This window comes from Erpetoichthys calabaricus, chromosome 15, assembly GCF_900747795.2.
Source record: "Erpetoichthys calabaricus chromosome 15, fErpCal1.3, whole genome shotgun sequence".
NCBI classification, from domain to species: domain Eukaryota; kingdom Metazoa; phylum Chordata; class Cladistia; order Polypteriformes; family Polypteridae; genus Erpetoichthys; species Erpetoichthys calabaricus.
In genome coordinates, this window is record NC_041408.2 from 18,669,119 (window position 1) to 18,696,251 (window position 27,133).

Sequence of the window (27,133 nt, forward strand, 5' to 3'; positions counted from 1 at the left end):
GAAAAACTTGTTGCATCTTTCCCAAGAAGACTCATGGCTGTATTAGCTCAAAAGGGTGCTTCTACTAAATACTGAGCAAAGGGTCTGAATACTTAGGACCATGTGATATTTCAGTTTTTCTTTTTTAATAAATCTGCAACAATTTCAAAAATTATTTTTTTTGTCTGTCAATATGGGGTGCTGTGTGTACATTAATGAGGGAAAAAAATTAATTTAAATGATTTTAGCAAATGGCTGCAATATGACAAAGAGTGAAAAATTGAAGGGGGTCTGAATACTTTCTGTACCCACTGTATATTAGAGAGAGAGAGAGATTGTTAACTACAAGCAGCATCAAGGAGTTTTACAGGACTAAAATGATTATGATATGGTATCAAACACATAAATAACCAGTTCAAAAAATAAATAGCAAGTACAGGGTAGCTTGAAACCGTATCTGACTTATTTTAAATATCAAATGTTTATTAATAGGATAGATTGATGCACACATTCACTCACTCGTTTTAGAGTTGTCTGTACAGTTAAAACTTCCTTTGTGTTGTGCGAGGAAAACTGGAGTACTCAGAGTAAATATTTAAAAAAAAAATAACAAATCCACTGAGACGCAGAACATCAGTCCTTTCGGATGAGACATAAAACTGAAGGTCCTGACTCCGTGATCATAAAAGATCCCTAAAAGAACAGGGTGTTTCCCGATGTGCTGGCTAAATTGTCCATCTCAGCCTGGTCATTCTGGCCTCCTAGTCATCCCCTGCCTCTAATTGACTGACTATCTCTTTCACCCCTTCAACACCCAATAGCTAATGTGTGGTGAGCATACTGGCACACAAATGGCTGCCATTACATCTTCCAGGTGGAAGCTTCACATTGGCAATGGTTGAAGTAGCTCCCCATTGTCTATGTAAAGTGCTTTGAGTGTCTAGAAAAATTCTACATAAATGTACCTATATATCAAACATATGGACTCCACACATGCAGTACCCGGACTGGAAAATTACCACTTTTTTTTTCTTTGGCCCTGGCTTTATTTCATAACATATTACTTTCTGGCATGGTTTGTCCATTTCTATTTTTCCTTGTCCTTACAGCATAACTTTAAGTCATGAAAAGGCAATTCAAAAATCTGGATATTTGTGTTTCATGTGGCAAGACACTTTGTGCCATCTGTTGGTCACACATTGGTACTGACAGAAGGCAGTGTCTTTTTCCATTCTGTGCCGGAAAGTTGCTAATATTACATTTGTATCCATCCAGTCTGAATTTCAAAATGAACAAAGTCAGCGACTCCCTTTTCTCTAGGCAAAGAGAAGCACAAAATAATCTGAAGGTGACCCCTCTCTAGAACAGCAACAAAAGGTCACACTTGCACCGGGTTAGTCATTGTTGTTAATGGATTTATTACAGGCAGAGCTGAACTTGAGTCATGATGTCAGGATAACTCGCTGGCTGGCAGGCTGGCAACTCACAGTATACCTTTGATGGTGCCCATTGAAATGTCTGCTATGGACTGTTCATAGTCGCTGACTACATCTGACTTGTGTTTCACTTAAAGTGGTTTGGACACTGCTTTGGATTGGTGTTGGATCACCTTCAGCAATAAGGCCCACTTCCTTACATGGAGGTGATTAGAAAACAGTGCCGTTCCAAACTCATTCCCAATCTCAAGCAGCTGCCAAAGTGCATTGTGCTGCTGATGTTTTTTCCATAGTCAGTTTAGTTTATTAGATGGATTCAGACTTAATTATGGCACAGCACGCAGATTATGACACTGATTCTGTGACTTTTCATAGAAATTCTATCAACTGCTATTCTCCAGCACAACAATTCCATACCACAAATGGCTTCCATTTCCAAGTGATGCCCGAGTTCCATAACCAGCACCTTCACGGCCCACTATATCTCTGCCCTACCTTAGACGTGGTGTGCATAGAGCAGTCAGGGGCTGTTTATGGTATACATTCCTCTCCAATAAACCATTGTACAGTACGTCCAGAAAGTATTCACAGCGCATCACTTTTTCCACATTTTGTTATGTTACAGCCTTATTCCAAAATGGATTAAATTCATTTTTTTCCTCAGAATTCTGCACACAACACCCCATAATGACAACATGAAAAAAGTTCACTTGAGGTTTTTGCAAATTTATTAAAAATAAAAAAACTGAGAAATCCCATGTCCATAAGTATTCACAGCCTTTGCTCAATACTTTGTCGATGCACCTTTGGCAGCAATTACAGCCTCAAGTCTTGTTGAATATGATGCCACAAGCTTGGCACACCTATCCTTGGCCAGTTTCGCCCATTCCTCTTTGCAGCACCTCTCAAGCTCCATCAGGTTGGATGGGAAGCGTCGGTGCACAGCCATTTTAAGATCTCTCCAGAGATGTTCAATCGGATTCAAGTCTGGGCTCTGGCTGGGCCACTCAAGGACATTCACAGAGTTGTCCTGAAACCACTCCTTTGATATCTTGGCTGTGTGCTTAGGGTCGTTGTCCTGCTGAAAGATGAACCGTTGCCCCAGTCTGAGGTCAAGAGCGCTCTGGAGCAGGTTTTCATCCAGGATGTCTCTGTACATTGCTGCAGTCATCTTTCCCTTTATCCTGACTAGTCTCCCAGTTCCTGCTGCTGAAAAACCTCCCCACAGCATGATGCTGCCACCACCATGCTTCACTGTAGGGATGGTGCCCGGTTTCCTCCAAACGTGACGCCTGGCATTCACACCAAAGAGTTCAATCTTTGTCTTATCAGACCAGATAATTTTCTTTCTCATGGTCTGAGAGTCCTTCAGGTGCCTTTTGGCAAACTCCAGGCGGGCTGCCATGTGCCTTTTACTAAGGAGTGGCTTCCGTCTGGCCACTCTACCATACAGGCCTGATTGGTAGATTGCTGCAGAGATGGTTGACCTTCTGGAAGGTTCTCCTCTCTCCACAGACGACCTCTGGAGCTCTGACAGAGTGACCATTGGGTTCTTGGTCACCTCCCTGACTAAGGCCCTTTTCCCCCGATTGGTCAGTGTAGATGGCCGGCCAGCTCTAGGAAGAGTCCTGGTGGTTTCAAACTTCTTCCACTTACGGATGATGGAGGCCACTGTGCTCATTGGGACCTTCAAAGCAGCAGAAATTTTTCTGTAACCTTCCCCAGATTTGTGCCTCGAGACAATCCTGTCTCGGAGGTCTACAGACAATTCCTTTGACTTCATGCTTGGTTTGTGCTCTGACATGAACTGTCAACTGTGGGACCTTCTATAGACAGGTGTGTGCCTTTCCAAATTATGTCCAGTCAACTGAATTTACCACAGGTGGACTGCAATGAAGCTGCAGAAACATCTCAAGGATGATCAGGGGAAACAGGATGCACCTGAGCTCAATTTCGAGCTTCACGGCAAAGGCTGTGAATACTTATGTACATGGGATTTCTCAGTTTTTTTATTTTTAATAAATTTGCAAAAACCTCAAGTAAACTTTTTTCACGTTGTCATTATGGGGTGTTGTGTGTAGAATTCTGAGGAAAAAAATGAATTTAATCCATTTTGGAATAAGGCTGTAACATAACAAATTGTGGAAAAAGTGTGAATACTTTCCGGATGCACTGTATCTGTTATTTAGAGGAGCAGTTGCTGAAAGCTTGGTTGGATGTATCACATTATGGTGTAGTGCAATGTCATGGAGCCCCTTAGCACCAATCGTGTTCATTAGTAAAGACAAAGGGTTTCTTTTCTGTAATTTTTAAATAATTTCTGGGTGTCATCTGTTTTTAATCTCTTGGCTAATTATTGTGTTTTTTGAGTTTTTGTACTGTATGTTTAATAAACATAAAAGGACAATAGCCTAGTAAACCATAAATTAACATGTAAGAGGTGCTAGAAATTGCATAAAGAGTTGGATAAGATTTTGATTTTATCACAAATTCCAAGATTACCAAAATAGTAATCTTTCTATATAATACGGTACCGTGGCTGTTCATTTGTCTGTCCAGAATTTTAAATCACCTGTAGCTCACAAACCGTTTGACCTGCTGACCTAAAATTTGGTACACATATACTACGTGATGTCTACTATCCACTGTCGGGGTGATGATTCACCTCCAAGGTTATTCCTCTTTTTATTTTTATTTCATTTTATTGTAGAATCAACTCTCAGCAGTGGCCAGCCGGGCAGCTGTGTGGCACATGTGTACAGGTGCCATTTCTCATTCCCTACCACCTTCGCCGTCACTTCCCTTACTTCTTCATATCTTAAATCATTCTTGAGGCAGATTGAAGACTTAAGTGCCAGCTTAAGTGAAAAATTAAAGAAAACATGCTAAGTAATTACAACACAAACAGTAACTTAATCAGTTTTAACACGAAAAGATGGCTACAAAAGAAGAGAAGAAGTGGGCCGCTAGGGTGGAGAAAGGAAGAGCTGCTCAGTAAGCAGCAAGCACATCAACCTCTGAGCAAACGAATGGTGAACGTACAGAGAAAGAGGATGAAAACTTGGAATGCTCAAGTCAAATGTATTCACTGCACGTTATCATGGTAATAATAATAATTCTTTACATTTATATAGTACCTTTCTCTCTACTGAAAGTGCTTTACATAGTGACTGGGGAGCCACTTCAGCCACCACCAATGTGAAGCATCTACCTGGACGATGTGACGGCAGCCAGTATTCACACCCTAACCACACATTAGCTGTTAGGTGGTGAAGGGATGAGAGGCAGAGGATAACTGAGGGACCAGAAAGTCTAGGCTGTGGTGGGCAATGTAGCCAAGACATTGAAATACACCCTACTGTTTATGAAGGATGCCCAGGGATCTTTAATGACCACAGAGAGTCAGGACCTCAATCTTACTTTTCCTCCGAAGGACGGTGTGATTTTTACAGCATGGTGTAGACTGGGTCACTGAGATGCATAATCAGACCAGGCTAAGTGTTCCCTGCTGGACTCACCAACACCTCTTCCAAAAGGCATAAACTCCATATGAAAAAGGGGGTATTGTGAGCGCGCCTACCAACTGTTTTATTAGAAGCCACACATGTGGTTATTCAAGAGACAGTTACCGGAACAGCAGGAGCTTTTCACCAGTTTCAGAATGTGACCTCCTTTTATCAAATGCTTTGACAGTCCAGCTGCTATAGACTGTTGTAGGTGTGTATGAGATTTAGTTTGTTTGTTAACGGCAAATCCTCCTTAGTGATTTTCACTTCAGTGTTGGGAATATATTTACCATACTGTATCTCAGTTAATTGTAATGTTACACTCCTTTTACAACTGAAGAGTTTAGTCAGCCAAAGGAGCCACACACCTCTCTATTTCCTAATTTAAATGTTTTCTCTGATTTTTGTAGCAAAGGTGCTTTTGCTTTCTCTGTTTTTTATATTTATAATATTATAAAATATATCACACTTCTGCAAATTCCAGCAGTATGACCATTTTTGCAGTTAATGTAAGAAGAATAAGTAAAGTGCCAAGTGGTCTTATTCAGATTTTGACTTTGTTTCATTCATGTCTGTCGCTTGCCGTCCTCCACTGATGGCAGGATTAATTGAGCAGGCATTGTCTGCTTCATACAGCCAGGATACCACATGTGGGGACAGGAGTGTAATGTCTTTGGGTTTGACTTCAAGAGTCTCCTGTAGTAACTGTAACTTAGATGCACATATACTGGGCTCTCGCAACACAAGATTTCCAGTTTTTGTTATTTAAAAATGAACATGCTTGATTGTATTTTAACAAAATTTAGGATTAATTTAAATTGTGACTCATATTATTTTCCCATGATCCCAAGATTAAGAACCACTCTCTAAGAGTAAAATATTCAGCTCCACCAATGTGATCTCGTATTATGACTTTAGATCCATCCATCCATCCATTTTCCCTGCTGAATCCGAACACAGGTTCACGGGGGTCTGCTGGAGCCAATCTCTGCCAACACAGGGCACAAGGCAGGAACCTATCCTGGGCAGGGTGCCAACCCACTGCAGATGACTTTAGATAAAACTGTCAAATTTAATAATCCGTATAGAACAATAGTATTTTCCCTCAGCTGATTTTCTGCATGTCTTGCTGAATTCAATTAGACTTTTTTGGGGTTGAAATAGTATTTTAAATATATGGATATGGGCATGGGTGTGTTTGTTGTGATCGTGCCCGAGTAAGAATCAAGTCCAAAGAAATGTCGGGGTGCCAGCTGGTTCTCCCCGATAAACTCAAAAGTAAAGGCAAAAACAAACCAAGTGTGTGATGGTGGAGAAAACAAAGTAACAGCAGTTTATAGCCTTAATGGCTGCAACTGATAAGATTGGATGAGAGGGTCTGGATTGGAAGGAGCTCTCTGTTCTAGAAGACTCAAAACCAAGTTGAGAACCTCCGTCTGGGAGTGTCTGCACTTTACAGGGCTCACACCAAAAGGGACAAGGTCACTGGGCATCTTGGTGGCACTGTGGAAGAAGAAGAAGGAGATGGTACTGTTAGCGTTGGCCCAGAAGCTGATCCTCCAATGCACATGCTTGACACTGTGTAAGAGTATGAGAGAACACACTTCACACTTAAGTTGAGACCCATTTCATACCTTCAATATTCCCAAAAGCATCGTTAGACTTGATTCCGCAGAATCCCTTTGTTTAATAGTGAATCATCTACTCAAGGGCCATAGCAGAAATTAATGTGAAGTGCAGTCAAGTTGATGAAGACCAGGATGTACTACACCACTGAATTATGTAAGGATAAAGGAAAAAGATGTCATGAGAACAGAATATTTAGCTCATCAAAGCTCATCAATTTCAGTTTAGGATTTTATGGCATTTACCTTTAACTAGCTTGAACTGAACTCCATTGCTCTTGTTGATAAAAGTCACTTTAAAGTAGCAGTTGGCATGTAACATACTTATTACTTCATTCATAATTTTAAGCACTCGTGTCATGTCACATCTTCATCTCCGATTCATCTCCTTCAGTGTTTCTCCAGCACTCATTCCCTTTATGCATGAAGTCAGTCTAGTCGCTCTTCTCCAGTAGTGTGAAAACTGCCTACAGTATTCTGGATGAGACCTCACATACGGTATGTGTCATACAGCTTATGCATAGCATACCCGACTTGTACTGGCACAGTGTACCTTATTAGCCTTCTTAATCACTTCTGTATGGAATCTGGACTCCCAAGCATTTCTTGTTACTTTTCATTTTTGTAAAACTTTTCCCTTTATTCATATTAGACTTGATTTGTCCTCATATCTGCTCTACTCTTAATTCTGTCCAGGTTAATCTCTAACTATTTAGCTCACTTGATGGTATTCTCCAGTCTGCCTTGTCTAACGTCATTAGCATATTTAAGTAATTTATGTAGATTGTTTCTATCTGGATCTTTTGTAGAACTTAAAAGGCATAGCTGGCCCAGCACTCTGATCCCTTAAGGGCTACAATTTTAACATTACCATATAAAGTGGAAAAATTAGTGTATTCTGTCCCTAAATGTAATTCGGCAGCCTTCTACTCAGTGTCCTGCAAAGTTTAATCACTTCACAAGTTCAAATCACACATTTAAATGTAGTTTAATCACTAGCCTCCCTTAGGTTACCTTAACTTTTATCTTCTTACTGCAGTCAGTTGCTCTTGTGACTTCTTCGTAAGTTTAGCATATTAGTAAAACAGTCTAAACACCTGCTGACTTTTTGCTAATGCACCTATATTAATAATGTGTTTTTCTATCTTGTTTCCATTAATTTATTTAGGGTACATGTTAACTTAGCTAGCCTACCGTTACAAAAGTCTACCCACTCAGTTTTTTACTTTCTTGTATTCGAAGTATAGGGAAAGTATTGTAATCGTCCAAAGATTCAATGTCAAGATTTTGATGAATCTTGACATTTTAGACCTTCCTGAGTCCGAAAATGCCATTTTTAGAATTATGTCTGTGTGTGTGTAAACATGATAACTTGAGTACGTTTTCACTTAGGTCAACCGAATTTTGCATACAAGTATTCGGTACAAAACGTTGATTTCTATCAACTTTTGAGCTATTTGCACTAACCGGAAGTGGTACTTTACCTTTTATTCATGCAGCTACAATTTATTCAGCTTTACTTTTGTAATAATTGTTCAATATATTTTTATTTTGGTTTGATTTGTTGTTGATGGTTCTTTGATGTACATAATATAAAAATATAATCATTGTCTTGTGGTTTATTCCTCAAATATCCATCCCCATATCTGGGTATACGTGAAAGTTGAGGGGAGACCAGTCCCGCTTTTTTAGATTCATTCCCACCTATTATCTTTGTCATGTCTGTCTGTCCATCTGCTTGGCAGCAGAAAAAAAACTTGGCTCCCAGATGATGGATGTAGCTTGACCTTTGTTACTTATTCTTCTAGAAGATTTGTCAGGAGAAGTTCATTCTTCCTAGAGATACCTTGAACAGAGCATGCTGTACATATTTTTGAAACCGACAATTTAAAAAGCATGAGTGATTTTAAATAGAGAAACATTAAGTTGTGACCTGCGTTATGGATTGATTTGCTGTTTTATTTTTTTCCTTTAGAGAGGTTGTTTCAGCCTGTATATTTTCCTCTTTGACATGTATGACAACAAAACAAATCCCCAATACAAGTTGATGAAATCCTGGCAGAGTAACTAGCAATGACCTCAGCTTTATGGTTAGAATTTGACATATATTTTGGTTCTCCATCAGGTACTTATTTAAAACATTTTGTCTAAAAATTTGAGCGCCATAATCCAACAGCTAACAGTATATCAATGAATGTATTTTTCATCACGTGATTTGGAGTTTGCTGTCTTTGAAAGCTGTTTCACCCTCCACAAGAGTATTTGGGCTTCATTGTTAACTACATGATGTTGTAAAATGCTATTAAAAATGTTCAGCTTACTGTACTAATACATGTAATTGTATTCTAATACAGTAATCCCTCCTCCATCACGGGGGTTGCGTTCCAGAGCCACCCGCGAAATAAGAAAATCCGCGAAGTAGAAACCATATGTTTATATGGTTATTTTTATATTGTCATGCTTGGGTCACAGATTTGCGCAGAAACACAGGAGGTTGTAGAGAGACAGGAACGTTATTCAAACACTGCAAACAAACATTTGTCTCTTTTTCAAAAGTTTAAACTGTGCTCCATGACAAGACAGAGATGACAGTTCCGTCTCACAATTAAAAGAATGCAAACATATCTTCCTCTTCAAAGGAGTGCGTGTCAGGAGCACAGAATGTCACATAGATAGAGAAAACAATCTCTAGCAAACAAATCAATAGGGCTGTTTGGCTTGTAAGTATGCGAAGCACCGCGGCACAAAGCTGTTGAAGGTGGCAGCTCACACCCCCTCCGTCAGGAGCAGGGAGAGAGAGAGAGATAGAGAGAGACAGAGTTTGTTTTTCAGTCAAAAATCAATACGTGCCCTTCAAGCTTTTAAGTATGTGAAGCACCGTGCAGCATGTCGTTTCAGGAAGCAGCTGCACAAAAGATAGCAACATGAAGATAATCTTTCAGCATTTTTAGACGAGCGTCCGTATCGTCTAGGTGTGCGAACAGCCCCCCTGCTCAATCCCCATACGTCAGGATCAGAGAAAGTCAGCGCAAGAGAGAGAGAAGAGTAAGCAATCTAGCTTCTCAGCCATCTGCCAATAGCGTCCCTTGTATGAAATCAACTGGGCAAACCAACTGAGGAAGCATGTACCAGAAATTAAAAGACCCATTGTCCGCAGAAATCCGCGAACCAGCAAAAAATCCGCGATATATATTTAAATATGCTTACATATAAAATCCGCGATGGAGTGAAGCCGCGAAAGGCGAAGCGCGATATAGCGAGCGATCACTGTATCACTGTTATTTTTTAATATGATTCATTGTTAAAAATATTTAATAAACACAAATATAACATCTCTGCCTTTGATTAAGTAAAAAAAAATTAAAATACACACCATTAAAAATAGTTAACTGAGTTAAGCCATTTGTATATTTCTGTTTTACATAATTGGACAAGGTTTGCTTGTTTCCCTGCTTTTGAAATATCACTCCATATCCAAAGTCTTGCATACATAACCGCTATAAGTAAAAACTGTTGAAACGGAGAAACTAACAGCATTGAAAACAATGTCTAGATGAAATATTGGGACAACTTGGGTATTGAAGATCCTGTTTCCTCTCACTTGCAAGTTTAGAACCTAAGACAATTTTCAATATTCAGGTTTGAAACAATTGTTGCATCCTAACCAGTCAACTCAGCTCAGTTAAAGGGAGATTATCATGAGCTGTTCAAATAGTTTGGTTAGGATTCACTGTAATTTATCCTGGTTCTGACTCACCTTAACCCTTACTATTAGAGACGTTGTTAACACACAAAGGTACATCATCTCAAAATGATAAAAAACATTCTTGAAAACCTCCATGAAAAAAGATGTTCTCAGTCTGCAAAGAGTTCTGACGTCTTTTCTAAGACAAAGAGAGTCCATAGCATCACAGTCGCATCATTATTATCAACCTTGAATACTGTCCTAATCACTCTCACTTTTCCCATGAGTGGACATGTTCCCAAATTCTTGGAGCAAGGCATTTTTTTTGATAATATCACAATCTTAAAATTGTACTTTTCACTCTGTGTTGTGCAAAATTTGCCCAGCATGTGCCTCATTTTTATTAGAGAAAAAGGCAACACTTCATTCCACAGTAAAATGTTGTATGCCAACCGACAAAAACTGTGAAGGTTTTGTTAAGGTGGTGGAATGTCTTAATTTCGTTCAAATCTGGATAACCTGCCACAGTCAAAGGAGCAATGAAATTCTACTCAGTATCAAAGGATTCTTCATAAGAATTTTGAGCCGTCAGTCCCTCTGCTAACGCTGAGGTGCACATAGGTCCTCCAACAAGAAAATGAGTTGAAACACAAAAGACTACATCAAAATGACCAAAGAAAAAGAAGAAATGAGTTTTTGAATGGCTAAAGACCACAGCCAGGATTTATTCAGATGCTGTCATAGGACCAAAACATGCAATCGTTCCTGGCAAAGAACAAACGTCAGTGTGTTGATGCCTTTGTGAAACAGAGACAGTACTCTGAGAGACCGATCAATAACAACAGAAAATATCTTTTTTGCAGTTATTGCTATTAGAGGAAGCCTAAGCGATTGTTAAGTCCAAAGGTGAAATTACATTTTCACAAAAGGAATTGAGCATTGCATACCTTTTTCATATTTTGCATTATTGTTCTCTTCCACTGTACTTAATCTGATATCATGTTTTGTTGGAAGATCTGATAACATTCACTGGGAAGAATAGTGAAGAAAATCTGACAAGCGGAAATATTTTGTTTTCACAACACTATATACCCAAGAATGTATTTAAATATTCTGAGTCTGTCTTTGGTTTGCCTATGGGTGCAGCCACCTGTATTCCATCCAATCCTTCTGAAAGTATGAACAATGAATCAAATCGCCTTATGTAGACTTACCTATTGTATTGTCAACAGAGAAGATTAAATCAGCAATGTTTTGTAACCGCTAAACCTGAATTTGGTACAAACACATCTTCTAATATTTTTGATGCAATACTAAAATGTATTATATATGCACGGTTTTTATACCTCACTCCCAGCTAAAAATGAGCCTTTTCTAATTTTCCAATTGCTAAATATTAGCTCACAGGTCATTTTGTCACAGGATGACTTGCCTCATGTATGTCTATTAGCGCAGTGTGGTCTTGCTGCTAATTTAATTTCCAGAAGTATGCTGCTACGCTTGATTTCTTTAGTTTGTCATAATAAACACTAGGAAATTTCACTTGTGGACAACACCTATGGCACAGTATGATACAAGAACTTTCCTTACTCAGTTCTAAATGCTTAACAGAGAAAATAAACAATTAAGATTGAAATGACTTTACCATGTGTTTAGGGTTACATCAACCCTAGGCCATGTTCTCATGGCTGTGACACATGATTGAGCCCTGGCCCATTGGGCATTGGATACTGGTTTTTAAAACAAACAAAAAATATACAAGGATGTCATCACAGAGAGATTTGTCCTGTCTGGAGCTCACCACAGAAGATGTTCTTTCTATATTATGGGTAACCAGTCATGAACACAAAAAAATCTCTCCACACAAAAAAATCTCTCCACACTAAGGATGGCCTGCTCAGACCCTGATACATCTGTGAAGTTCTGCTTTTGACACTTACTTTTGAATACAGAGCTTTGACTATAATTCATGGTATACTGTTAGAGTGGAACAACACAGTAGTGCAATGAGAACCAGGTTTGAAATTCCATGACTATCTGTTGTCTGTGTGGAGCTTTTACTTCCTCCATAAAATGTTTCACATATGTTCAATGGTTTTTGATTGAAATGGGTTTGAGAATGTTATACTGCTATATGTCTAAACATTTGTGAATACCTGACCATCACATCTGTGTGAATTTGTTGAATATTCCATTCCAGAACCATGGAAGTTAACATGGAGTTGCCCCAACCACCTTTTCAGTCTTTCCACAAGATTTTGGAATGGGTCTGTAGCAATTAGAGTCCATTCAGCCAAACACGCGTTTGTTAGGCCAGGTACTGATGTAAAACGAGAAGACTTGGCCTTATTATCTGACAAGCAATGTGAGCAAAGATATCTTAGTAAAAACAACATGGAATTATGCAAACATCCAACCCTCACATTGGAAATCTGTGTTGTGGCCTTGTGTTATTTGGCTTGTCCATGGGAATGCGTTTTTGGATAATTGTTAACTTTCATATTGTGTATCTTCACAAAGAAATATGTCTATGATTTCTTTGTGTGGAATAGGCTTTTTGTTCTCCAAAATCATTCTGTATACTCCTTTTTGTTTCGCATGCTAGAAGCAGTGAACACATACAGGATTGTACAGATGAATATCATGTGTGGACCTTGTGAGAAACAGAAACTAGTCATTCCTCCCAGATAAAAATCAATAGGTTTAAATTGTTGAAATAATTCAAATCAACTCTTCCTGTCTATAATGCCAATCAAGTGCAAATAACTATTCTGTTCTTTTGTAGAATCCATGCCTGTTTGCACCCTGATAAAGTGCTCTTTTCTATTCTTGTCTTTCTGCAGGGGAGTCATTGGAAAACAAGGCTACCAGTGTCAAGGTGAGTTGGGCCTTCTGTCAATCCAGCCTTCTGAAGACCTTGTCTTTTCCTGGCCCCCCTTTACTCATTATTATGTTTATACACATGTGAGAAGTAGAGAGCAAATGAACTCATTATTGTGCCAATGGCATTGTGTGTTTCAATTATTTTTGTTTCCCTACCAGTTTGTACCTGTGTTGTGCACAAAAGATGTCATGAACTTATCATTACAAAGTGCGCTGGTCTGAAGAAGCAAGAGGCAACCACTGATGAGGTACTGTGTGCCATGACATTGCAGTGTTCAGTTCTTTACTTTGATGAATATAGAGTAAAGATGGAGAATTTTTGAGTTGCATACCTATAATTATGAAAGGTCTCAAAAATGCATGCTTAAAAAAAGAAAAAAATTATTTTTAAAATAGATTTTGTCAGAGTCAGTTATGCACATAAAACATTTTCCTTTTGGTATTACACATACTAGTAAGACATACGATGTTCCTTTTTTGCTGGGTTTACCTTTATTAACTATTATATTATCTACCCGGGAGGCCTGATATCCCAAGAACAAAGTTGTACATTGGATATCAAGAGAAGAATCGAACTCACTTCTGCAGTATTTGGAAAACTAAACAAATTGTGGAAATCCAAGAGTATAGCAATCAGTACAGTACAGTTTTGTTGTATGGATCAGAATGCTGGTGCCTAAAAAAGGAAGATGAAAGAAGAGTAGAAGTCGCAGAAATGAGCAAGCTATGGAGGCTTCTTAAAGTAACTAGAATGCACAGAATAATAAACAAAGACATAAGAAACAGACTACAGCAGGAACAAATGCTAAAAGTGAATGATTTCTCAAGCAATGACTCCTGTGGTTTGGACATGTCAACAAAATGGACTGAAGACGACTACCACAAAGAGTCATGCACTGCCACATAACGGGAAGGAGGAGGACGAAAACGCTGGATTGATAACATCATTGAAGACCTTGAATCACGGCACATTAGTCTGTGGCAAGCAGTTGATTTAACAGCAGACAGGGCTAGATGGCGACATTTGGTGACCTCATTGTCAGCGACAGGCCGATGGAAGAGAGGAGAGAGGTTAGGAGCATGCGCTGATACAGCACATTGTCGCACCCACCACATGATGAACCAACTCAGGATCCCAGATTGGGACCCAAGTGTAGCCATACAACAGGTGACACCTCAGCACCACACAAGTTCAGATGGAATGGAACCAGTGTGAGGTTTTTTTATGGAAGAACGTATATTAACAAAGGTGTTTGTGAAATAATGGCTTTGTGGCACAGAAGTGTATTCCTTGTATCTTTTTTTTTATTACAGCTTAAAGGAATATTCCATCCAAACATCATAAATGTTACATCTACTACTCCCCCTGTGTTGTTTGTAGTGGTTGGTGATTTTTGTCATTTGTTCAAAAGAACGGTGAAACTAAATTCCTGACATAACGAACTTCAATGGGGACTGATACTGAACAACTAAACGATAGCAAAGCCTTCATTAAAAAATTCTCAAGTTAGTTTTTATCATGTAATCCAAAAAGACATTACAGTAATCCCTCCTCCATCGCGGGGGTTGCGTTCCAGAGCCACCCGCGAAATAAGAAAATCCGCGAAGCAGAAACCATATGTTTATATGGTTATTTTTATATTGTCATGCTTGGGTCACAGATTTGCGCAGAAACACAGGAGGTTGTAGAGAGACAGGAACGTTATTCAAACACTGCAAACAAACATTTGTCTCTTTTTCAAAAGTTTAAACTGTGCTCCATGACAAGACAGAGATGACAGTTCAGTCTCACAATTAAAAGGATGCAAACATATCTTCCTCTTCAAAGGAGCAAACAAATCAATAGGGCTGTTTGGCTTTTAAGTATGCGAAGCACCGCGGCACAAAGCTGTTGAAGGCGGCAGCTCACACCCCCTCCGTCAGGAGCTGAGAGAGAGAGAGACAGAGAAAAACAAAGTCAAAAATCAATACGTGCCCTTCGAGCTTTTAAGTATGCGAAGCACCGTGCAGCATGTCACTTCACGAAGCAGCTGCACAGAAGGTAGCCAACATGAAGATAATCTTTCAGCATTTTTAGACGAGCGTCCGTATCGTCTACGTGTGCGAACAGCCCCTCTGCTCAATCCCCCTACGTCAGGATCAGAAAAAGTCAGCGCAAGAGAGAGAGAGAAAAGTAAGCTGGGTAGCTTCTCAGCCATCTGCCAATAGCGTCCCTTGTATGAAATCAACTGGGCAAACCAACTGAGGAAGCATGTACCAGAAATTAAAAGACCCATTGTCTGCAGAAATCCGCGAACCAGCAAAAAATCCGCGATATACAGTGGTGTGAAAAACTATTTGCCCCCTTCCTGATTTCTTATTCTTTTGCATGTTTGTCACACAAAATGTTTCTGATCATCAAACACATTTAACCATTAGTCAAATATAACACAAGTAAACACAAAATGCAGTTTGTAAATGATGGTGTTTATTATTTAGAGAGAAAAAAAATCCAAACCTACATGGCCCTGTGTGAAAAAGTAATTGCCCCCTTGTTAAAAAATAACCTAACTGTGGTGTATCACACCTGAGTTCAATTTCCGTAGCCAGGCCTGATTACTGCCACACCTGTTTCAATCAAGAAATCACTTAAATAGGAGCTGCCTGACACAGAGAAGTAGATCAAAAGCTAGACATCATGCCAAGATCCAAAGCAATTCAGGAACAAATGAGAACAGAAGTAATTGAGATCTATCAGTCTGGTAAAGGTTATAAAGCCATTTCTAAAGCTTTGGGACTCCAGCGAACCACAGTGAGAGCCATTATCCACAAATGGCAAAAACATGGAACAGTGGTGAACCTTCCCAGGAGTGGCCGGCCGACCAAAATTACCCCAAGAGCGCAGAGACGACTCATCCGAGAGGTCACAAAAGACCCCAGGACAACGTCTAAAGAACTGCAGGCCTCACTTGCCTCAATTAAGGTCAGTGTTCACGACTCCACCATAAGAAAGAGACTGGGCAAAAACGGCCTGCATGGCAGATTTCCAAGACGCAAACCACTGTTAAGCAAAAAGAACATTAGGGCTCGTCTCAATTTTGCTAAGAAACATCTCAATGATTGCCAAGACTTTTGGGGAAAATACCTTGTGGACTGATGAGTCAAAAGTTGAACTTTTTGGAAGGCAAATGTCCCGTTACATCTGGCGTAAAAGGAACACAGCATTTCAGAAAAAGAACATCATACCAACAGTAAAATATGGTGGTGGTAGTGTGATGGTCTGGGGTTGTTTTGCTGCTTCAGGACCTGGAAGGCTTGCTGTGATAGATGGAACCATGAATTCTACTGTCTACCAAAAAATCCTGAAGGAGAATGTCCGGCCATCTGTTCGTCAACTCAAGCTGAAGCGATCTTGGGTGCTGCAACAGGAAAATGACCCAAAACACACCAGCAAATCCACCTCTGAATGGCTGAAGAAAAACAAAATGAAGACTTTGGAGTGGCCTAGTCAAAGTCCTGACCTGAATCCAATTGAGATGCTATGGCATGACCTTAAAAAGGCGGTTCATGCTAGAAAACCCTCAAATAAAGCTGAATTACAACAATTTTGCAAAGATGAGTGGGCCAAAATTCCTCCAGAGCGCTGTATAAGACTCATTGCAAGTTATCGCAAACGCTTGATTGCAGTTATTGCTGCTAAGGGTGGCCCAACCAGTTATTAGGTTCAGGGGGCAATTACTTTTTCACACAGGGCCATGTAGGTTTGGATTTTTTTTTCTCCCTAAATAATAAAAACCACCATTTACAAACTGCATTTTGTGTTTACTTGTGTTATATTTGACTAATGGTTAAATGTGTTTGATGATCAGAAACATTTTGTGTGACAAACATGCAAAAGAATAAGAAATCAGTAAGGGGGCAAATAGTTTTTCACACCACTGTATATTTAAATATGCTTACATATAAAATCCGCGATGGAGTGAAGCCGCGAAAGGCGAAGCGCGATATAGCGAGGGATCACTGTACTCACAAAGACCAAGACATGTACAGTATGTTTTTGCTAAAGTGTTATTAAATAATAATTTCCAGAAATTCCTCTCCTGTATGACTGTGAAGTATGGTGTGCTCAACTAAACTTGCGCTATTGAATTCAAGGCCAATCTCTCCCGTCAATTGTTACTTGTTAAATTTAAGTTCATAGCAGTAAGCTGCAACTGCAGTTCTTCAGGTGGTTCAAAGACAGTTTCTAAAACTGCACTATTGAGTTGACCTTCCGCTCGTTGAAGGTTCCTGGATATGCACAAATACGAGGCATTATTTCCATCTGATAATAATGTTTTCATTCACTTTTCTTTAACTTTTAATCGCTAATTGTACACCTGTCAGACCACATGCTTCAATAATGATATTCATATGAAGAGTTATGGTAGCCAATGAATGAACTGGGACTGGACTCCTGGCCAGTGATTGGTGTTCTAGAAAGGGGTGGGGTTTGGACAGGTCTTCAATTCAAAAGTCCAATTTTGTTTGAGTATATTTTAGTGAAGATTTTCCAGAAATATAGCTTGTTTTACAACAATTGCAAAAAAAAATACATATGTTTGAATGTTGTGAGCATATGAATGATACAGTAACTGACATTTAGGTTATTTCACACAAATGATTTGAGATTTTTTAATGGATGTTTTGAAATGGTTTGCTGTTATTCAATATGAGTTCCCATTGAAGCCCAATGTGTCTAATTTTGTTATTTCCATTCTCCGTAAAACATGAGATTAAACTTTATTTCAGCCATCTCTACAAATAACAAATGCAGAAATTATCATTTTTGGGAAGAGTATTTATTTAAATACAGTTAATATTTAAATGTGTAAAGCAAGGCAGTTGTTATCCATTTTTGTTATACTTGAATGCCTTCTCCTTTTCCCAAAAGTTTGCATTCCATCTATAAAATGACACCAAGCATTCTTGCTCCTGCTATCAGAATCTATAATAATAATAATAATAATAATAATAAATTTTATTTATATTGCACTTTATATTTTAGCAATCCCAAAGTGCTACAGAGTAAAAATAGAATAATAAAATAAAAAAAAGAACAGAAGAGTCTATAAAATACTTTAACAAAATGACTTTCTAAAAAGATGAGAAAACTATTTTCAATCAGTTTAATGAAACGCTCCCGTTAAGGATTGCAATAACATATTCGCGAGATAAAAGTTTAATGAGAAGACACGAGGTATAAACGAACCACACGCCATGGCGCAACGTTAGGGGCAACAGTTTCAACCATTCTATGATCTGCTTCTCGCAACTGAAAGACGGCACATGGCGGATGTTAGCCAACTTGCTGACCGCAACATTAGGGGCTTCAACTCTGGCGCTGACGCCACATCTCAGTGCCAACACTTTCCAGACTCTACTTAAAAGACACGCCCTCCTCACTGGACAGTTAAAAAGACCAATCAAACTAACGATGACATCAAGTATTACCCAATCAAAAGTAGGAAAGGAGGCATCTTCATAAAATGCGTGTGGGATGATTTGCATGAGACGCTGCTTTAAAAAAAATGATAAAAAAAATACGGGAGAAATCCAGTCCAGTATTGATTCAAAACGGGACGCGCAATTTCATTCTCAAATGCGGCACGATTCCGTATTTTAAAGGACGGGTGGCAACCCTACAGTGCCAGGTAACCACCCATACAATCAGATTGAGATTCAGACTAGGAATGCAATGAATGTAATTACCCCGATCTACATACAAGGCGAAAGTCTTGCAACATTCAAAGATGATGGTTTGGGATAAGTACACCATACAACATAAAAGAGCTTATGAAGCCTTGAACCGAAAAAAGCAACATCTCAGAGATCGTAAAAAAAAAAATAGGAGGTAATGTCGTTTTACTCACTGTAGATTTTAGTCAAACATTACCAGTTATTCCACGAGGGAGACCAGCAGATGAACTCAACGCGTGTTTAAAATCCATGCTTCTCCCACGCTCGGTTATATGTCGCGTGTTCTCGGGTAGGTACACCAAAAAATGTATACATTTAAGCATGTAATGGACAAACAAAAAATGAGGTATACCCGAGGGCACTGCAGTAGTACTTAATCTAACTTTACTTCTTAAATGTTAATGTTTTACTGTTTAATAATTTATACGCTTCTTATATGTTGTTCAAATTCTTTTATCAAAATACCAGTGACAGCGCAATGCACGATAACATGGAGTGAATACACCATACGCATCCGCCCACGGCCGCCCTGGTGTGCGCAGATAGGAGTTGATTCTACAATAAAATAAAATAAACATAAAAAGAGTAATACAATCATCACCCATAAAGCGAATAGTAGACATGACGTACTAAATGTGTACCAGATTTCAAGTCAATAGGTGAAACGGTTTGCGAGCTACAGGTGATTTAAAATTCTGGACAGACACACAAATTGCCACGGTAGCAAATTACAGAAGAAGATTTTACTGTTTAATAATTTATATTTATATGAAATGTGCTTCTTATATATTATTTCATATTCTCATATGATAATGATGTTAATATTTATATTGATTTCTATGTTATTGAAACTGCATGTATGTGTGTATATGTATGTATATATATATATATATATATATATATATATATATATATATATATATATATATATATATACTAGCAAAATACCCGCGCTTCGCAGCAGAGAAGTAGTGTGTTAAAGAGGTTATGAAAAAAAAAGGAAACATTTTAAAAATAACGTAACATGATTGTCAATGTAATTGTGTTGTCATTGTTATAAGTGTTGCTGTCTTTTATATATATATATATATATATATATATTATATATATAATATACACACACACATAAACATTTATATACATATACATATATATACATATCTACATATACACATATCTACATATATATACACACATACATAAACACACACATAAGACTTATTGACTGAAATGGGCTTTCACGAAAACAGTTAGGGCTTTGCTACAGGATACACCCTCCACAAGTTAACCAAGTAAAAATAAAATATATATTTCTGTTTTATTTAAACCTTTTAAGTTCATATGCATAGCCCCATTTGGCTGTTTAATTTTTTTTTTCTTTCTTCAGTAATATTTAATCTCCTTAAAGAAAAAGAACATATGCATTTTACTTTTTTTGTATCTGTGTAGTAATATTTTAGTGTAAAAGAATAACCAGTATTTAAACCTTTTATGTTACTTTATACATTTATTTTACACAATGTTGAAAAATTAATAAGAAAGCTACATATTTTGGCAGCTGCTGCTTTCATTTTCAATGAAATGAAAAAAGCTCTCCAAGAGAAAACGTCAATGAAGAAGAAACAGTTTGCACTATCTAAAAAGGAGAAACCCTCATTTATAAAAGTTTGCTGCAGATGACTTAACTGAAAATAAATGAATAGTTCCTATGTGTATAATACATATTTATCTATTTGACTTATGCCTTTATTCCACCAACTTACAACATCTGAAGTACAATTTGTTACATTACTTTTGTTTTTTGCAGCACAGGCAGGTGAAGTGACTTCCTCAGGGTCACACAGTGGTGTCAGTACCAGGATTTGAACTGACAAGCTCCGGGTTTGCTGAAATATTACTGAAGAAAGAAAAAAAATGAAAACGGGCAAATAGGGCTATGCATACAAATGTCCATCCATCCATTATCCAACCCGCTATATCCTAAATACAGGAGCCAATAAGTAGATATGTATATATACAGTATATATATATATATATATATATATATATATATATATATATGTGAATGTATGTATGTATATATCTATGTCTATATATATATATATGTAGATATGTAAATTTGTATATGTATATATATGTTTATGTGGATGTGTATATACGTATGTATATGTAGATATGTGTATATGTAGATATGTATATATATATGTTTATGTATATATATATATGTTTATGTGTGTGTGTGTGCATATTATATATATAAAAGACAGCAACACTCATAACAATGACAACACAATTACATTGACAATCATGTTACGTTATTTTTAAAATGTTTCCTTCTTTTTTCATAACCTCTTTAACACATTACTTCTCCGCTGCGAAGCGCGGGTATTTTGCTAGTATATAATATAGAGCATCACCTTGCTTTCATTAACATGCATAGTAAGAAGTGATTAGAGTGGTCTTGGAGCTCCAGTCAATTTGGGTGCTGCTTTTTCATCTGAATTTGTCCCCATAAAGATGGTCTCACCAGTCTGTCTTTCTTTAGGGACACCTTGTCTTTTTCAACAGGCAGATTTCAACAGGTTCACTTAGATTTCTTCTCCCAATATATGTTCTTGGGTTTGTTTACCTTGTAGGTTGGATCTCAACGTTTTAGTGTCAATATGCCTCATAAGTTCAGCATCCATAACTACAAAGTCCCGACGTTTTGTGACCACTGCGGCTCTCTCCTCTGGGGTTTGCTACGACAAGGCCTTCAGTGTAAAGGTAAGAAGATGGCTCACTAGCTGATTGTAGAATGCCGGTATTGTTTCCTTTAGTCCTCAGCAACGCCTAGTCATTCAGCACCACTATCTTTGGGCTAAAACCAAGTCTATTCCTAATTTCAGATGTGTATTAGTATCCGTTTATGCTTAACTTGTATTTTTTAGCTAAATTATTTTTTACAAAAGCATCTCACAGATTACAAGTGCTTGGTTGAATTTTTTATGTATTGCTACAACAGCAGCACAGTTAAATTAAGTGGTGGGGAATGAACTAACAACCGTGCTGTTTTACCATGTGGTGTTCTCATTTCTTTTTTTCTGCCTGTCACAGTTTGCAAGATGAATGTACATAGGCGTTGTGAAACAAATGTTGCCCCCAACTGTGGAGTGGATGCACGAGGAATTGCAAGAGTGCTGGCAGACTTGGGAGTCACACCAGATAAAATCAATAGTGGCAATCGACGGAAAAAGGTGGGTGCTGTGAATAAGAAGGGAACTGTCTGTCTAGTTTGTCTTCGCTGGAGGTGCACTCTGTATTATGAATTAAATAGAATATGACTATCCAGCTTTAAGGTGAAAGATCATTTTAGTTTATATTTACTTGACATAGATTAACAGAATACTAATTATCCTTTTATACCATCTATTTATGACACATTTTACATTTACATTTTTTAGTTGTACCTGTGAAATTGGGGATACTGTGCAAACAAGCATAACCAATTAATTTAATTGCTCCTGGTACTCCAGTACCGTATCACGCTTAGGGTTATGTAGATACAGTATATGTGATGATGTAAGGAAAAGCTTCCCCTGATATTAGGACATTTATTGTTGCAAGGGCAAACCATCAGGAGGGGGTTGCGGTCTTTTTATGACTGATTGACACTGATGCGCAGCAAATGAAATTATAGGAGGTAAGATGAAAAATGAAACATGAAAACAAAAATCTGAGTTGAAATTTATTGTTGAGATTTTATTTTTTTACTCAGAAAAGTAACTATGTATTTGTAAATCCAAATTACTCATTCCTTCATAAAAATAAAGGGTCTACTCATATTACTATTACTATTATTGTGAATAATATTCTTTAAACTATTTATAGATTTACTGTTTTCATTTCAGTCAGTTAATAAATGAATATATTCAATATTTGTGCCTTTTTTCTCTTTAGGATTGCATGTCATCTGACATTTCTCTCATCTAGGTACCCTAGGTTCATCAATTAGGTTGAATAATCATAGTTGTAATTTTGTCCAGATGCTACCAGAGCTCATCGTTTGCCACGGACAGATGGGCCTTGTGGTGATATACCCATATCAGACTTGGCTGTTCAGCCTGGGCTCAGTGCATAGACTATTTTCTTTGTTTGACATCATACACCTCATGTGCTTCAAGGAAATAATGACAGCAGGACGGCAGCAGGCATAGATAACCCCTTCTAGCATTTGGTCATGTGTTCTAGATGCCGTTGCTGACCTAACATTCTTTGAATGTGTGCCCTTTGATATACTGCCATTTCATGCAGCGAGAGCTTGTGTTCTTCACTGTTTATGGAGTCAGTCTTGGACTGGATATTGAGACTGAAAGTGCTGGGCCTTCTGCTTATTTGTGGGTGTCATCACTGTCTTCACTTTAGTGGCAATAGGAATGGATTGAAGATTAGTTTGATACTTGAAAACAAATGATAGTAAGGCTTACAGTAAAAGCACACCCCATGAAATGCTTTCTCCTTTTCAACATATGTGGACATATCAAGATTTGATTTTTATTTAAACAGTATCTACAGATAAACGAGATAAACTATAACAAATGTCATGCCACGTGTATATTGTTTTAACCTTTGTATAAATTTAATAAACATAATTGCAGAATTTGCATGTGGAGAAAGTAAACATATCCCTACCTTTTTCTATACTGGAAATGCCATAAATTACCTTCACCAGATCAAGTGCAGATGATTAGAATATCATTAGAGAGGATTTTGCAGGTACACTTATTTAATCCTCAGACATTTAGTTTGGTTTGCTCTCTGTAGTTGAAGTGTGTATTATCACCATGCCTAGATCTAAAAAGCTCTCTGAGGCCTTCAGAAGGACATTTGCAGATGCCTCCGAGTCCAGGAAGGGATTTACAAAGATCTCCAAACAACTGGAAATAAACCATTCCACTGTTTAGAAGGAGAATTTTCTAGAATCCCTGAAGCCTGCAAAATTTTTAGTCGTCTCTGACATATGCCAGGAAGCTCGTAGCTCTTTATCACTTCACAGCAATTGTCTGATGATAACCAATTTTGTTTTACAAATGTGGAAATTAGCGGCACACAGCCTGCAGTCAAACCCCCATTCAGCCAGACAAAGGCATCACCCAGCTACAGTTGTCACAGCTCAAGTGTGTGTTAAAGTGTTTATCTGACAGTGAGTTATAAGAAATTATATAGCTAAATGTAATACAGTGATTTGAAATACATCCATTTCATGTCTTTTCCATGTCTATAATGATTTGTGTAAATGTAGAATGACATAGGAAATGCGAGGCAAGAAATGTTGAACACACAGCTAAAACAGAAAAAAATTTCATATGTTATAGTAATAACAACATGAAGTTGATGTGAAGTATAGAATGTGTGAAGACTGAGCGTAAATATCAAATAAGCACCTTCATAAAAGATATAACAAAACAAATGTGCTTTTATTCAAGAATAAAAGCAAAGGAAATTGCTCAATTGAGATATTTTGCAGTGAGTTTGTTAAAACCGAAGCCCAGATATCAGTCTTGCAGATAAAGTCTTGCCATGTCCACATACAGTGCATCCGGAAAGTATTCACAATGCATCACTTTTTCCACATTTTGTTATGTTACAGCCTTATTCCAAAATGGATTAAATTCATTTTTTTCCTCAGAATTCTACACACAACACCCCATAATGACAACGTGAAAAAAGATTACTTGAGGTTTTTGCAAATTTATTAAAAATAAAAAAACTGAGAAATCCCATGTAAATAAGTATTCACAGCCTTTGCTCAATACTTTGTCGATGCACCTTTGGCAGCAATTACAGCCTCAAGTCTTGTTGAATATGATGCCACAAGCTTGGCACACCTATCCTTGGCCAGTTTTGCCCATTCCTCTTTGCAGCACCTCTCAAGCTCCATCAGGTTGGATGGGAAGCGTTGGTGCACAGCCATTTTAAGATCTCTCCAGAGATGTTCAATCGGATTCAAGTCTGGGCTCTGGCTGGGCCACTCAAGGACATTCACAGAGTTGTCCTGAAGCCACTCCTTTGATAACTTGGCTGTGTGCTTAGGATCGTTGTCCTGCTAAAAGATGAACTGTCGCCCCATTCTGAGGTCAAGAGCGCTCTGGAGCAGGTTTTCATCCAGGATGTCTCTGTACATTACTTTAGTCATCTTTCCCTTTATCCTGACTAGTCTCCCAGTCCCTGCCGCTGAAAAACATCCCCACAGCATGATGCTGCCACCACCATGCTTCACTGTAGGGATGGTATTGGCCTGGTGATGAGCGGTGCCTGGTTTCCTCCAAACGTGACGCCTGGCATTCACACAAAAGAGTTCAATCTTTGTCTCATCAGACCAGAGAATTTTCTTTCTCATGGTCTGAGAGTCCTTCAGGTGCCTTTCAGCAAACTCCAGGCGGGCTGCCATGTGCCTTTTACTAAGGAGTGGCTTCTGTCTGGCCACTCTACCATATAGGCCTGATTGGTGGATTGCTGCAGAGATGGTTGTTCTTCTGGAAGGTTCTCCTCTCTCCACAGAGGACCTCTGGAGCTCTGACAGAGTGACCATCGGGTTCTTGGTCACCTCCCTGACTAAGGCCCTTCTCCCCCGATCACTCAGTTTAAATGGCCGGCCAGCTCTAGGAAGAGTCCTGGTGGTTTCGAACTTCTTCCACTTACGGATGATGGAGGCCACTGTGCTCATTGGGACTTGCAAAGCAGCAGAAATTTTTCTGTAACCTTCCCCAGATTTGTGCCTCTAGACCCGGGGTACTCAATAGGCGGACTCCGGTCCGCATCCGGACCCAAATACGGTTAAATCTGGACCGACGCCAAAACAAACATGCAAATTTAATCATAATCCAAATGAGTTCTCAATGAAGTGCGCAATTGTGATTCCACGCGATATATCTTTGAGGTTTCTACTCGGTTTGGTTGCTTCATCTACGTCCAATCACAGCAGCTGTAACAGTATCGTCATAGCAACGTTCCCACTACTCCCCGCCTCCCCCCCAATACTCGCTCGCTCGCTCATTCACGGCAGCCAGATTTATGTACCGGTCACGTGCTCTGGGTCAGGCCGGTGAACAGGCAGTCTCATCACTCGCAGGCAGTGCAAATTCCGATAACTGAATTTTTTTTTTGCTGACTGAAAGTGAAGATGGCTGGCTCAAGACAGTACATTGATAAGAAAAGAAAAGTTGATTTTGAAAACCAAGAATTTAAGAGTGAGTGGACAGAAAAATATGCGTTCGTGCTCCCCGTGGGAAGCAGAAAACCAATGTGTTTAATCTGCAACGAGACGGTAGCAATAATCAAAAGTGGTAATGTGAAACGCCATTATGAAACCAAGCATGCACATTTCGAACAAAATTACCCTCAGAACTCAGAGGTAAGGACCATAAAAATAAACCAGCTGAAATCATCATATGAAGCTACAAGCAGTGTAATAGTTAGATCAGCCACACAACACGAGCGGGCAACAGAAGCCTCACTAAGAGTAGCATGGGTCCTGGGAAAAAACAAGAAACCCTTCTCTGATGCTGAAGTAGTCAAAGAGTGTATGAGTGAAGTGGTGACTGCTCTGTTTGAAGGGACTCAAAAGGATGAAATAATCCAGAAAATAAACCAAATACCCTGTTCTGATTCCACTGCTGCAAGACGAGCTGAAATACTCGCTGATGATTTGCTTGAACAACTTAGTTCTGCTATAAAAAAAGCCAAATTCATTTCATTGGCTGTGGATGAATCCACAGATATCACGGACAATGCACAACTCATGGTCTTTGTCAGGTTTTTTGATGAAGAAAAGGGAGAATTTCATGAAGATGTTTTGGGTCTCACAAACCTCCATGGACACACAAGGGGGGATGATATCTATGAAGCAGTGACACAGATGCTTAGAGACAGAGCGATAGACCTGAAGCATGTTGTTTCCATTGCTACTGATGGCGCACCATGTATGATTGGGAAAGAGAGGGGATTAGTGTCACGCTTGAGAACTCACCACCCTGACCTCATGGCATACCACTGCATAATTCACCAGATGGTTTTGTGCGCCAGCCTTGGAGAAAGGTACTCAGAAGTCATGACAACAGTCATGAAACTAGTCAATTATCTGAGAGCATCCTCTGCTTTGCAACATCGTTTATTGCGCTCATTTCTAATAGAGGTGAATGCAACATTTGATGATTTGCTCCTTCACGACAATGTCCGGTGGCTTAGTAAAGGCAAGGTACTGGAGCGTTTTTGGGCACTGCGGAAAGAGCTGGAGACATTTCTGTTGGATCAGAAGAGTGC

General features: G+C 38.7%; 1 protein-coding gene across 1 annotated transcript in view; it reads left to right on the plus strand.

The window, feature by feature from the left end:
• Window positions 1-27,133, plus strand: part of prkcea (protein kinase C, epsilon a) — a 309,249-nt gene that overhangs the window by 185,086 nt on the left and 97,030 nt on the right. The window contains exons 4-7 of the mRNA XM_028820989.2: window positions 13,075-13,109; window positions 13,274-13,362; window positions 21,469-21,598; window positions 21,929-22,068. Of these exons, the coding sequence (XP_028676822.1) occupies window positions 13,075-13,109; window positions 13,274-13,362; window positions 21,469-21,598; window positions 21,929-22,068 (394 nt within the window). The remainder of the gene's footprint in view (window positions 1-13,074; window positions 13,110-13,273; window positions 13,363-21,468; window positions 21,599-21,928; window positions 22,069-27,133) is intronic.